This window comes from Palaemon carinicauda, chromosome 27 (assembly GCF_036898095.1).
Source record: "Palaemon carinicauda isolate YSFRI2023 chromosome 27, ASM3689809v2, whole genome shotgun sequence".
Lineage (NCBI taxonomy): Eukaryota > Metazoa > Arthropoda > Malacostraca > Decapoda > Palaemonidae > Palaemon > Palaemon carinicauda.
In genome coordinates this window covers 23,983,590-23,998,462 of record NC_090751.1, presented here as the reverse complement: position 1 = coordinate 23,998,462, position 14,873 = coordinate 23,983,590, and the positions used below count along the sequence as shown (strand labels likewise).

General features: G+C 41.6%; 1 protein-coding gene across 4 annotated transcripts in view; it reads right to left on the bottom strand.

Moving 5' to 3' along the window:
- Window positions 1-4,825: 4,825 nt before the first annotated feature.
- LOC137620596 (aladin-like) overlaps window positions 4,826-14,873 on the bottom strand; it is a 144,639-nt gene continuing 134,591 nt past the window's right edge. For 2 of the 4 annotated variants that reach the window (XM_068350856.1, XM_068350857.1), the window contains exons 9-11: window positions 8,033-8,161; window positions 5,533-5,617; window positions 4,830-5,422 (exon numbers count right to left, since the gene is read on the bottom strand). In XM_068350856.1, coding sequence (XP_068206957.1) covers window positions 5,207-5,422; window positions 5,533-5,617; window positions 8,033-8,161 — 430 coding nt within the window. In that variant the 3' untranslated portion in view covers window positions 4,830-5,206. Of the gene's footprint in view, window positions 5,423-5,532; window positions 5,618-8,032; window positions 8,162-14,873 lie in introns of all 4 variants that reach the window. The other 2 variants (XM_068350858.1, XM_068350855.1) reach the window with 2 other exon arrangements.

Sequence of the window (14,873 nt, the reverse complement as noted above, 5' to 3'; positions counted from 1 at the left end):
TCTTTGGTCTCCTCCTCCTCCTACCTGGGACATCGGTATCCAGCAACCTCCTCCCAACATACTCCTGGTCTCTCCTCATTACATCCCAAAACAAGTGGAATCTATTTTCTTGGATTTTCTTTGACACCTCTGTAACCTCAGTCGTTCTCTGTACCAAGTCATTCCTAATTCTATCCAGTTTCGTGATCCCAGCCATCCATTTTAGTATTCTCATCTCTGCAACAACCATTTTCTTCTCAAATGTCTTCTTCATGGGCAAGGTCTCTGACCTTTCTTTTCAACTTTACTCCTGGCACTTTTCCAATGATTCCTTCCTGCTTGAATTCAACTGTTGACTTCCATTTGGAGCTCTGCTGTTTCCACAACATATTGAGTTTTTTCTGTCCTCCTTACTAATGCTCCCAGCAAATGTGTCATTCAATTGATTCAGCAAGTTAACACAAACAAACTGTTTTTGTTTCAGATATTTAGCCCTCTGCTCTCTATTTCCTCTCTCCCACTTCCCCTACAATCCTCCGGTTTAATCACACAACTATATCATCTGCAAACAGCTCAGTCCATGGTGACTGTTCTCTCACTCTTTCAGTAATTACATCATTACTACATTAAACAAGTAGGGGCTTAATGACAACCCTTGGAGTAACCCAACCCCAACTTGACAAGTCTCGGTCAAACCAACACTCGTTCTTATTTGTGTGCCTGCTCCTTCATACTTATCTGATGAGTCTAACATATTTCTCTGGTATTCCCCTCTCTCTCTCAAATATCTCCACACCTCCCGTGGAACTCTATCATAACCCTTCTCTAACTCGATAAATACTATATGTAATACCTTTTGGCCTTCTCTATATTTTTTCATCAATTGTCTTAGTGGAAACATTGTATCCACCATGCCTCTGCCTGGCATAAATCCAAAATGCTCTTCTCCAATCTGTCTCTTTCCTTATCCTATGCTTTATGATCCTTTCCCAAAGCTTCAAAGTATGCGGAAGGCGTTTGATTACCATGAATTTATTACAATTTTGTACATCACCTTTTTCTTTAAGCATGGGTATCAAAAAGCTACTCCTCAACATTCTGAGCACCTCAATTGTAGTATAAATTGTTCCTCTGCACTATACTTACCTCATTATTAAAGCTACATTTGTGATTGGCCTCAAGCATGAAGCCAAACTGACAATTACAGATTTTAAGAATATTTTCTCATTCTTTCCCCTGATATCCATGTAGGGGTTTAGTGCTGTGAGTGTACTGTAGGGATTGATAATGGATGTGCATTAATTTGTTTGGCCCTTACCTGCACCCACTTTTCATCTTTTGACATCAGCTCCAATTTTGGTTCTTTCCACCTTGATGGCCAACCCTGACTAAATTTTACTATATAGATCGCCTCATCATTGAATGTCCTCCATATGGTACAAATTCCATGAACAAGACCAAACTTTTGTCACTATTTTCATTGCATGTTCAAGCCATCTCACTACTGTAAGTAAGTGCAGCAGGTATTGAGAGGGTAATACCAAAATACAGTTCCTGTACATAACAGCTTAGATTAAGTAGAAGAAGTGCTTTACTGTAGCCTACTACTAAACTAAATAAAATTACTGTAACCAATTAATAAAAAGTAAAATCTTACAGAGCATACATAGGCCCAGTACTGCACTTATGTATGCTGCATATATGTGTACTGAAATTAAATAAAAATAAGAGGAATTTTTGGCAAGGTGTGAGTTTGGAGGGCTGAGAATCATCACCATATTGCAATTGGATGATCATATTATGAATGAGGGATGTGGTGAAAGGTGGTGTTAGGAAGCTGAAAATACTGTACTGTACATCAGAGTATTAGAAGCGAGGGAAGGACAAAAACTAATTTTGCTCATAACTTCACAAGAGGAAAAAAGATGTCGTACATAAGGGAATGATAATGATGAAGCTTTTAGCAATCAAAATACAAAAATTCAAATTATGAGGCATAAAGGCATCCAAATACAAAATTACAGGTAATTACAGATGGTACCTTGAAAGCCAAGCAAATGGTGAAAATTTAACCAGGCAAAAAGGAATAAGTAAAAAGCAATTATTCAAACTGTACAGTATCAGGCACAGATATTACCTCAAGTCAAAGGTTATTTCCATAAAATTAATAACACTTGTAAGAAATACTTTAAAGTAAACAGTCAAATATACAAATACTTTGGTTAATTTTGTATGTCATGTTTACATGAATATCTTGAGAGAAAAAGGAATTGCACTGAGAGAAAACATACTTCTTAAGTATCTGAGAAACTACTGGTAATCATAAGGATATGACTTCTAGAGTAATTCAAGAGAGGGAGGCGACAAAAATAAAAGTAAACAAATGATATAAAAATACCATGGGTTTAATCTACTTCAATACAATATAGTATTTATGTTTTTTTTTTTTTTGGAAGGTCATACCATGTAAATTCTAAAATATTTCCCTCAATACTTTGTGCTTCTCTTGGCGAGCTTAGTAGGCTTAAAATGGGTAAGGACAGGATTGGATTGGATGTACAAATTTGGGCTATAAGGCCCTGGGAAGCAATTCAGCTACCATGTATAACTAGGTTAAAAGTTATCATTAATGAGAATCACATGTTTCTTAATAAAGTGTAACCAAGATTATAAAGAAATATGACAAAATTGAAAGTGATTTATATTTTTCATAATGATACAAACCTGGGGGGGGGGGGGTTTGGGGGGGTTCGCTACCCAGGTCACTCACACACATGGGCTGAGTAACCACATTGGTTGGAGGTAGGACTTCTAGGGAGATAGGTAATGGCAGGCCAATTTGTATAAATAGCTACAGATTTGTATCTTTAGGAATAATACAAATTACTTCCAAAATCATCCTTTCTTCCATCACTAATACAAACCAATGCTATTTGTAGGGAATGACTTACCCCTTAAGTGGGTGAAGTCCACACCAATCTGGTTTATCGGCATTTGACCCAGGGTTTTCTCAAAACGTGTTTTGCATGTAACTGGTAGGAACCATTACACCTTGCTAAATACCATGCTATGCAGTCAGTGATGTAAGTAAGTTGTGTTCTTGTGATACTAGCACTGTGGCTGGACCAAGTAAAAGTTCTCCGAGTCATCGGACTCTTCCGAGGGTACCATGGACATTACCCAATCTCACCTCGCCAGGGGATATGGGAACATAATGAGTATATTTATCTATACCAAGTTCCACAAAGGAAATGGTTCTACCTGCAGACAGCGGAGGTCAGCTTTGCAAAGTAACGTAAGTGCTGTTGCCCTACAGGGTGGATGATGAAAGAGAGAAAGAGCTAGTCATTCTTTGTCATTCATCCCTGACTTAACCAGTTAAACTTTGCCCTCCCTCATCTGCTACTTGTCCACCATGGAGCCTGAGGTTTTCAACCATTTATTGTGCAGCCACCACAGGATCAATGGAGAATGTCTACATGCTTCTGTGGGACATATCTTGCAGGAAGTGGGCAGTGAAGGTCATTTGACGCTTCTACGCACCCGCTGACAAGGCCTGCATCTGAGTCAAGAAAGTGTTCTTGGTGATCCTTCTCTTGACCTTCCCTGAGCTAACAAAGTGCTGCTAACTCAGGGGCTAGCTCTTGTAGTTTCCTTGTAGTAGGACCTCTAGTTTCTCTTTGGCATAGTAACTGTTGAACTGGTTCATTGGTCATGCTGCAAAGGACTCCCAGACTGCAGGGTTCGGATTCTGGGATCTGAGCTGCCAGAAACAAGGTCAAGTATTACCTGGCCCATCGTTGTGAATGAGAGACATTAAGGGTGACCCATAGGGTTTGCTGACTCTCTTGGCCGAAGCCAACATAAGCTTGAGACCTGTCATATAAGTCAGGTGAACATCTGCTGTGGAGTCCTAGATTGTAGGTGGCATCCTATTTTTATTTACGTTTGCATAACATTTGTAGGTAAAAAACAGTACATAAAAAGAGTTGTATAAAGTTTTTTCAGTGCTCGTTTCACTTTAACTCATATTCTTTTGTATATTTTTTTCAAGATATGGATATTTTTTTCAAGGTAATATACATCATTTACCATTAACCTGTGTGTGACCAAAGAACCAGGTAGATATTATGCAAACTAAGTGAGGTATAAAGCAAAAATAAACAAAATGTACTGCGGACAAATGCAATGTTTTGCTTCGTCGTATGTCAGTTGCTGACTGTGATCTGCAATAAAATGTGGTTTTGTTATGGAGTTCTTACCTTCGAGACAGATGATAGCAACTAACGATGGTGTGTGCGGAGGAGGAGGGAGGGAGGAAGAGAAGGAGAGAGTTGGACAGTACCGTATTTACACTGTTCCTTACACTACGTAGCATAACACGTTAAACTTAAAATCAACTTAACTGAACTTAGCTTACTGATTTTAAAAAAAAAGATTTACTGTATCTTTAGTTTTTTTTTTTTTATTTCTTTTAACCGTTCTTCACTTGTCTTAGCTCTTTTTGCCTCGCTTCCGCTTTCACTTGCTACAGGCCTTTTACAAAAATACTTATCCAAGGAGCTTAGTTTCTGTATACCTTACTTAGACCTAATGCTTAGGCCTTTGCAAGGCTTTGTGCTCTTACTTGCATCCTTCTGGTACATATCGTCCAAGTACTCCTCTCGTAATGACTGGCCAACTTACTCACACGGACACCACGCTCATGTTTTTTGATAATTTCAAGCTTCACTTCTATCGTTATCATGCGATTTTTTTTCTCACTGCCAATGTTTCTATGTGCTTTCTTGGGGCCCATCACTTATTAAGATAATTGTCTACAAATATATGTTAAAATCACGAAAATAACACAAACAACACAGGAAGTGCTCGGGCGATACGTATAGAAGTCGGAGATCACGCAAAATGAATGTGTTAGCATCTGTAAGCGTCCTTGTATCTTGAGTTGTGCTCAGATCTCAATGCGAAAATTTGCTCAGCGGCTTGCTTGTATGATGGGGCACTCGTTTGTCAAGGTACTGTATTACTGTACAGTATATGAAAAATAATGAATAATAGAGAATAACTATCAGTAAGTCTAATTAAATGGAAAAAATAAGCAATACTAAAAAAGGTGTATATATTTAAAAATCTAAGGATTACACGGAGTACGTTATACATTCAATATACAAAATACAGACCACTTGAGCATTTAAAAAAAAAAATTACATGGGATAATATGAATCTTTCACGGTGAGGTGAAAAGTCCCCCAATTAGAGGCGAAGTTGGAAGTGAAGGAACGCGGTGAACTAAGGAAATATTGGCAGCTACACTTGTGTTAAAGGAGATGTTATGGTTTATATGTGGACTGAGTAAACTGCTATGAGCAATGTTAGCTGGTCGCGCCATCTCACGAGATGCATATCTCATGGGAATGTGTTGCACCTGGCCACTACTCCATACCTAAAATAACAAACAATGAAATTACTTTCAGAATCTGAAAATACATCTTTAACTATGACCACTTTTAAGCTTTCATATGATACAAAACTTGAAATAATTTTGATACTCACAACAGATAGAACGGCTCCAGAAGCTAAATTCTGCCTGAAGCTTGCAGTCACAGGAATGCGACCCATTTCCCCTCTGATAAAACCGCTGAAAAATATATAATTTTGAATTAAGATATTTTGAAGGCAAAGCAAATATATAAGATAAGGACAAGAAAAGATAAGATTAGATGGTTAGAGGAGTTACAGAACTAAAATTTCATAAATCAAATAATCTGTAGACATTAGACCTTAAAACCTACTCCTAAACTCTTATTTTATATGAAGTCTACCATACAATGTAGCCGCAGTGAAAAGTATTACTATCTGTAAGTTTGTGTACAGTTTTCAAGTTAAAAATGGTACTGTCTGTGTATGATGCCAGAAAAACTCAACATTGTTGTTAAACTTGTAGCATATTGTGTGGTATTCGTAATTAACTTATCTTGGCAGACCAACACCTAGTGGTTCAGGACCTCACCTTGCTCCTTGGTTTTTACAATATATCTTATTGACAGAGTAAAACAATTTTCAGTTGTACTTTTATTTCTCTTTTAGATATAATTAGGATACATGGGCTTTTTCCTACAAATTTTGTTGGTATCAGGTATATATTTTGGCTTATGCATTCCCCCTCCATTTTCGCTGAATAAAAACATTCTTAATAACTTCAAATATACATTCAGAACTGTTACATTTCTTGGTACAGTATTGTATTATCCATTACAACCAGCCTATATTCTAAGCAATTCTTAAGTGCTCAAGGCTCACATTCCTGCACCACTAGTCTCTATATTTGTTTCTCAGCTTCAGCCTGATGATACTTGGTTTACCATTACTGAAATTCAGTGTACAGTACAGATATTCTACAGTCAATGAAAGCTATTAATCCAAGGTGAAAAATAATGAAAAAAGGTGAGAGAAACTCTTTGTGCTAACAGTACTACTTAACTACTAGCATCAGCAATGGAAGCCACTAAGTTTAGCACATATTCAAGGCTAAGATCCATTTTGAAATGAAGGCAAATAATAGTGTCTATAAGACCAGATCAACATTAAACTTGAAAGGTTTCACTGGAATTTGTGTGTGTATTAATCTTTCTTTGGTTAAAGTTTAAAGGGAGCAAAAACAGATAAATCTTAAAAACTTTGGATGAAATCACTATGGAAGGGGGATAGAGCTAACATAAAATGGAAAACCTCAATGCCTATAAATGATGATCAAACTCATAATGACATGTAGTACTCTACTGAGCTATTATATTGTTGGGGAAAGAAAAACAGCCACTTCAAGAAACCGTCAAAATAAAAGTCAAGAAGATACTGCTGACATGCAGTGAGGAAAAATATATTCCAATTATTATAAAAATAGTCAAAACAATCCGATAATAAAAGTGAAATTTCATAAGTTACTGTATAGTAATTAACAATATGTGCGAATAACACCAATTAAAAAAAAAAAAAAAAAAAAAAAAAAAAAAAAAAAAAAAAAAAAAAAAAAAAAAAAAAAAAAAAAAAAAAACCATTATGCATACTGACATTAATAGGTCATGAAAAGTGATGTATATACACTTGTATTAGTTGAATTGGTGGAACTTCAATAATTCAAACTTGCAACAAATGTTTTCTTGTTGAACAGGCTGACACAAGTGTCTTTTTATAGTTTATTTATGAAAGATCTATTTTAATGTTGTAGCAGTTCTTAAAATATGTTATATATGTTCATTACTTCTCTTGTAGTTTATTTATTTCCTTCTTTCCTTTCCTCACTGGGATATTTTTCCCTGATGGACTCCTTGGGCTTATAGCCTCTGGCTTTTCTAACTAAGGTTGTAGCTTAGTTAATAATAATAATAATAAATTAGCTGAATGAGATGCAAACTTCCTAACAAGCAGTCATTATCATAATTTGTAAGTCAACTACAGATCTGACCAGATTACTTACAATCATGTAAAACATTCATAAAAAGCAATTAAAAAAGCCTCACTAATGTACAGTAATCTACAGGTAATAAAATAAAATTGATAAAGCTATAAACTCCCATGTGAAATGTTAGATAACAGGATTTATAAGAACACAGAATTCCAGACACAATTTTTATGGCAAAACGACTTAGGACTAAATCCATATAAACGACTCAAAAGTTTGTATCCACATATGAACAAAGAAAATCAGACAAGGAAAAAGAAGAGTAAAATTAAAAATTATCACTCATTTAAATTTCCTTGAACTTGAATTATAACTCCCTCAAGATTAACGTTCTATTTCATTCTCTAAATTGCCTACTTATAGTTAAACAGGACTATCAAGTTTCATTTCTAGGCTTTCATCAGGCAGCCTTGGAAGAATTATCCCTTATTAAGTGCTGAGAATTGAAGTCAGGAAATAGAGCTATGCTGGAAGATAACAGAGGGACTGGACAAAAAATAAAAGGTAAAAACGGATACAGAATGTAGCCATAGAGACATTTAAAAGAACTTACAATACAGCCTAAAGCGGCCTAAATATGACATAACTTCTTACCCAGGTGCAAGATGAAGAGAAGGCTGAAAACTTGTATGGAAGAGGGCTATGTACTCTGTTTGTCTAAATATAACTGCAAGCCGTTCACTCCGAGGATCCCATGCTAGCTGACGAACTGCACCACCAACGCTGTAATATGTTATTTTTATTAATAAAATAAATTTTTGAATATACTTACCCGGTGATCATATAAGCTGTCAGCTCTGCTGCCCGACAGAAAAACCTAAGGACAAAATACGCCAGCGATCGCTATACAGGTGGGGGTGTACATCAACAGCGCCATCTGTCGAGCAGGTACTCAAGTACTCCATGTAAACACAGAACCAATTTTCTCCTCGGTCCACTGGGTCTCTATTGGGGAGGAAGGGAGGGTCCTTTAATATATGATCACCGAGTAAGTATATTCAAAAATTTATTTTATTAATAAAAATAACATTTTTCAATATTAAACTTAGCCGGTGATCATTTAAGCTGATTAACACCCAGGGGGGTGGGTAGAGACCAGCATTACATGTTTACATTATTAAGAGCTAAGTATTTTGTATTTCATTTTAGCAGTTATTCAAAATAACAAACATAAAATAAATAAGTACCTGGTAAGGAAGTCGACTTGAACAATTACTCTGCCTTTTTAAGTACGTCTTCCTTACTGAGCCTCGCGATCCTCATAGGATGCTGAGCGACTCCTAGGAGCTGAAGTATCAAGGGTTGCAACCCATACTAAAGGACCTCATCAAAACCTCTAATCTAGGCGCTTCTCAAGAAAAGAATTTGACCACCCGCCAAATCAACCAGGATGCGAAAGGCTTCTTAGCCTTCCGGACAACCCAAAAACAACAATAAAAAACATTTCAAGAGAAAGATTAAAAAAGGTTATGGAATTAGGGGAATGTAGTGGTTGAGCCCTCACCCACTACTGCACTCGCTGCTACGAATGGTCCCAGGGTGTAGCAGTTCTCGTAAAGAGACTGGACATCTTTAAGATAAAAAGACGCGAACACTGACTTGCTTCTCCAATAGGTTGCGTCCATTATACTCTGCAGAGATCTGTTTTGTTTGAAGGCCACTGAAGTTGCGAGAGCTCTAACTTCATGTGTCCTTACCTTCAGCAAAGCATGGTCTTCCTCATTCAGATGGGAATGAGCTTCTCGTATCAACAGTCTGATATAATAGGAAACTGCATTCTTCGACATAGGTAAAGAAGGTTTCTTAATAGCACACCATAAAGCTTCTGACTGTCCTCGTAAAGGTTTAGTTCGTCTTAAATAGAACTTAAGAGCTCTAACAGGGCATAAGACTCTTTCTAGTTCATTTCCAACCAAATTAGAAAGGCTTGGAATATCGAACGATTTCGGCCAAGGACGAGAAGGTAGTTCATTTTTTGGCTAGAAAACCAAGCTGTAAAGAACATGTAGCCGTTTCAGATGAAAATCCGATGTTCCTGCTGAAGGCGTGAATCTCACTGACTCTTTTAGCTGTTGCTAAGCAGACGAGGAAAAGTCTTTAAAGTGAGATCTTTAAAGGAGGCTGATTGTAGTGGCTCGAACCTTTCTGACATAAGGAATCTTAGTACCACGTCTAAATTCCAACCTGGTGTGGCCAAACGACGCTCCTTCGAGGTCTCAAAAGACTTAAGGAGGTCCTGTAGATCTTTGTTGTTGGAAAGATCTAAGCCTCTGTGACGGAAGACTGCTGCCAACATGCTTCTGTAACCCTTGATCGTGGGAGCTGAAAGAGATCTTTCCTTCCTCAGGTATAAAAGGAAGTCAGCTATTTGAGTTACAGAGGTACTGTTTGAGGATACTGATACCGACTTGCACCAGCTTCGGAAGACTTCCCACTTCGACTGGTAGACTCTAAGAGTGGATGTCCTCCTTGCTCTAGCAATCGCCCTGGCTGCCTCCTTCGAAAAGCCTCTAGCTCTCGAGAGTATTTCGATAGTCTGAAGGCAGTCAGACGAAGAGCGTGGAGGCTTGGGTGTACCTTCTTTACGTGTGGCTGACGTAGAAGGTCCACTCTTAGAGGAAGAGATCTGGGAACGTCCACCAGCCATTGCAGTACCTCGGTGAACCATTCTCTCGCGGGCCAGAGGGGAGCAACCAACGTTAACCTTGTCCCTTCGTGAGAGGCGAACTTCTGCCGTACCTTGTTGACAATCTTGAACGGGGGGGGAATGCATAAAGGTCTAGATGGGACCAATCCAGTAGAAAAGCATCTATATGAACTGCTGCTGGGTCCGGGATTGGCGAGCAATAATTTGGGAGCCTCTTGGTCATCGAGGTTGCAAAGAGATCTATGGTAGGTTGGCCCCATGTGGCCCATAGTCTCTTGCATACATTCTTGTGAAGGGTCCATTCTGTTGGGATGATTTGACCCTTCCGACTGAGGCGGTCCGCCATGACATTCATGTTGCCTTGAATGAACCTCGTTACTAGAGATAGGTTTAGATCTCTTGACCAGGTGAGGAGGTCCCTTGCGATCTCGTACAACGTTATAGAGTGGGTCCCTCCTTGCTTGGAGATGTACGCCAAGGCCATGGTGTTGTCGGAGTTCACCTCCACCACCTTGCCTAGAAGGAGGGACTTGAAGCTTTTCAAGGCCAGATGAACTGCCAGTAGCTCCTTGCAGTTGATATGTAACGTTCTTTGCTCCGAGTTCTAAGTGCCCGAGCATTCCCGACCGTCTAATGTCGCACCCCAGCCCGTGTCCGATGCGTCCGAGAAGAGAACGTGGTTGGGGGTCTGAACAGTCAGGGGCAGACCCTCTCTGAGGTTGATGTTGTCCTTCCACCAAGTCAGTGATGACTTCATCTTCTCGGAAATAGGGATCGAGACCGCTTCTAGCGTCTTGTCCTTTCTCCAGTGAACAGCTAGGTGAAATTGAAGGGGACGGAGGTGCAGTCTCCCTAACGCAATGAACTGGTCCAGTGATGAAAGCGTCCCTATCAGACTCATCCACTGTCTGACTGAACATCGGTCCTTCTTTAGCATGTTCTGGATGCATTCTTGGGCTTGACTTATTCTGGGGGCCGACGGAAAAGCCCGAAAAGCTTGACTGTGAATCTCCATCCCTAGGTACACTATAGTTTGGGATGGGACCAGTTGGGACTTTTCCATATTGACCAGGAGACCCAATTCCTTGGTCAGATCTAGAGTCCATTTTAGATTCTCCAGACAGCGACGACTGGACGAAGCTCTTATAAGCCAGTCGTCCAAATAGAGGGAGGCTCTGATGTCTGCTAAATGCAGGAATTTGGCAATATTCCTCATCAGTTTCGTAAAGACAAGAGGCGCCGTGCTTAGGCCAAAGCACAGGGCTTGAAATTGGTAGACAACCTTCCCGTAAACGAACCTTAGAAAAGGTTGGGAATCTGGGTGGATGGGGACTTGAAAGTAAGCGTCCTTGAGGTCTAAAGAGACCATCCAGTCTTCCTTCCTGACCGCTGCTAGAACAGACTTTGTCGTCTCCATGGCGAACGTCTGCTTGGTGACAAAGACATTCAGAGCACTGACGTCTAGCACCGGTCTCCACCCTCCTGTCTTCTTTACCACTAAGAAGAGACGGTTGTAGAAGCCCGGGGATTGATGGTCCCGGACTTTGACTACCGCTCCCTTTTGTAGTAAGAGAGACACCTCTTGCTTCAAAGCTAGTCTCTTGTCCTCCTCTCTGTACCTGGGAGAGAGGTCGATGGGAGTCGTTGCTAGAGGGGGCTTGCGCAAGAGTGGGATCTTGTACCCTTCTCTGAGCAACTTCACAGATTGAGCATCTGCGCCCCTGTTCTCCCAGGACTGCCAGTAGTTCTTGAGTCTGGCTCCCACTGCTGTCTGAAGAAGGTGGCAATCAGACTCTGCCTCTAAAGGACTTGGTACCTTTCTTCTTGCTCCCACGTTTCCCTTCGGCACGAGCACCTCCTCTGCTGGAGGCTCTGCCACGAAAGGGCGGAATAAATCTTGACGCTGGAGTATCCATCCTGGGTCTAGACACGGAAGGCAAAGGGGTGGCTTTGCGTGCAGATGACGCAACTAGGTCATGCGTGTCTTTTTGAATCAAGGAGGCAGCAATCTCCTTGATCAACTCCTCTGGGAAAAGGCACTTCGAGAGAGGAGCAAACATAAGCTCCGACCTCTGACATTGTGTTACTCCAGCTGACAAGAAGGAGCAAAGGTTTTCTCGTTTCTTGAGGACCCCGGAAACGAACGAAGCCGCAAGCTCACTGGAACCGTCCCGAATGGCCTTGTCCATGCAGGACATAATGAGCATGGAAGTTTCCTTGTCAGAAGGAGAGGTCTTCCTGCTCAACGCTCCCAAACACCAATCCAAAAAGTTAAACACTTCGAACGCTCTGAACACTCCTTTCATCAGATGATCTAAATCTGAAGGAGTCCAACAAATCTTGGAGCGTCTCATGGCCAGCCTGCGGGGAGAGTCTACTAGACTTGAGAAGTCGCCCTGGGCAGAGGCAGGAACTCCCAAGCCGAGAACTTCTACCGTGGCATACCAGACGCTCGATCTGGAAGCGAGTTTCGTAGGGGGAAACAAGAATGCTGTCTTCCCCAGGTGCTTTTTGGACTGCATCCAATCTCCTAACACCCTTAAAGCTCTCTTGGACGAGCGGGCGAGGACGAGCTTCGTAAAGGCAGGCGCGGATGACTGCGTGCCTAAAGCGAACTCAGATGGAGGTGAGCGTGGGGCCGCAGAAACAAACTGATCGGGATACATATCCTTAAACAGTGCAAGTACTTTCCTAAAGTCCAAGGAGGGAGGCGTGGTCTTGGGTTCGTCGATGTCCGTGTGCGGGTCGTCAAGGTGTGCAGCGTCGTCATCATCAGAGAGTCCATCGTCTGAATGCTGAGGAGGAAGCGGCAAAGGAGTAGGCATTGGCTGGTCAGCTGAGTCCGGCAGCACGGGTGCATGCGTGACTGCACTGGACGCAACGTCATGGAACTGTTGGTCAGTCTGTGAGCTGGCAACAACCATAGCTGCGCGGGGGCGCAAAGCGTCTACTCCCGACTGTCTAGTCTGCTGTGGGCGAGTAGGAGTAACCACAGTGGGTTGCGGAGGTTGACGCACCGCGTCAAAACAAAACAACTTAGGTTGTTGTTGTTGTAACTCGCGAACGTCAACGGAGGGTTCTGTGCGTCGGCGAACGTCAACATGCGGCTGGCAGGGTACAGTGCGCATGGGTGGCGGGACTCTCACAGCTGGAGTGCGGGAAAAGGTAGCCTCAGCGTCAACTGGACGCACAACCGTGGTTGGTTGTAGGCTAACGGGTGCAGCGTCAACCTTCTCCGCACGAAAGTCCTGCATTAAAGATGACAACTGTGTCTGCATGGTCTGCAGCAAAGCCCACTTAGGGTCTACAGTAGCAGGTGCGGCAACAGACGGTGTTACTGCCTGTTGCGGTACCGCTTTGCCTCTCTTAGGAGGTGTGCAGTCATTGGAAGACTGCAGCGAGTCCGAACTGACCCAGTGGCTACAACTGGGCCGTTGGACTTGCGCGGAAGGGACCTTGCGTTTGAGAGGTCGTGAGACCTTGGTCCATTGTTTCTTCCGAGAAACATCTTCCGCAGACGAGGAATAAATGGGCTCTCTCGTCTTCTTGTGGGTGGGGCGATCTTGGCAAGATACGTCCGAAACCACGGAGGGAACGTCTGTCCTCTGATTAAAGCCTGTCGAACCCTTTGGTCGTACGACATTGCTTCTCCCCTGGGCTTGGGAGCTTGCAAGAGGTCCCGGACTGGGAGGACGACAGGCACGAACAGACGCACCCTCAAGCGCAACACTAACACTTTCCACAACACTTCCACTGCATTCTTACCCTTCAACTCCTTGACGTCTGCCATGAGTTGATTACGGTCACTCGCCAATGACTCGACTCTCTCACCCAGAGCCTGGATGGCACGCATCATATCCGCCATCGAAGGTTGTTGAGTGCTAGAAGGGGGATCAGGAGCAACCACTACAGGGGAAGGAATAGGTTGTGGGGCATGGGGAGAGGAAAAATCAACGGAGCGAGATGAACTTCTCCTGACTCTATCTCTCTCTAGCCTACGTGAATATTTCAGGAATTCGAGAAAATCGAATTCCGAAATCCCAACGCATTCCTCACATCGATCTTCCAATTGACAGGTTTTACCCCGACAATTGGAACAAATGGTGTGCGGATCGATAGAGGCCTTCGGAAGACGCCTTGAACAGTCCCTAGCACTACACTTTCTGTATTTAGGGACTTGAGAAGGGTCAGCCATCTTGAATTAGTCAAAGGGGAATTCAAAATCTATCCAAGTCGTCAACAAATAATCCAAAATTCAATCAAAGAATGCAAGGAAGTATTGAAGATAACCTCTGCAAAGCGAAAGCTAATAACTAGAAATGTGTACTTCACCAAAATCTGTGAAAACCAATCCAGTAAGCAACAGCGTATTTAGTAGGTCTTGCCGGTGGCACGACAGAGAGAAAATTGGTTCTGTGTTTACATGGAGTACTTGAGTACCTGCTCGACAGATGGCGCTGTTGATGTACACCCCCACCTGTATAGCGATCGCTGGCGTATTTTGTCCTTAGGTTTTTCTGTCGGGCAGCAGAGCTGACAGCTTATATGATCACCGGCTAAGTTTAATATTGAAAAACAAAGATATTGAAAGGCTTATGCACATGATTTGCACGCCAAACTTAGCAATTATTCATAACCATCTCACCTGCTTCATTCAAAATTTGTAAGAAAAAGTTAGCCAATATAACAGGAGTTTTTCATTTGACAGTATAAATTATAGCATCTAATATTTCTCACATCTCTTAGAACAATTTACTTTTATTTCTAAAATGTCTGATACTTGATTTG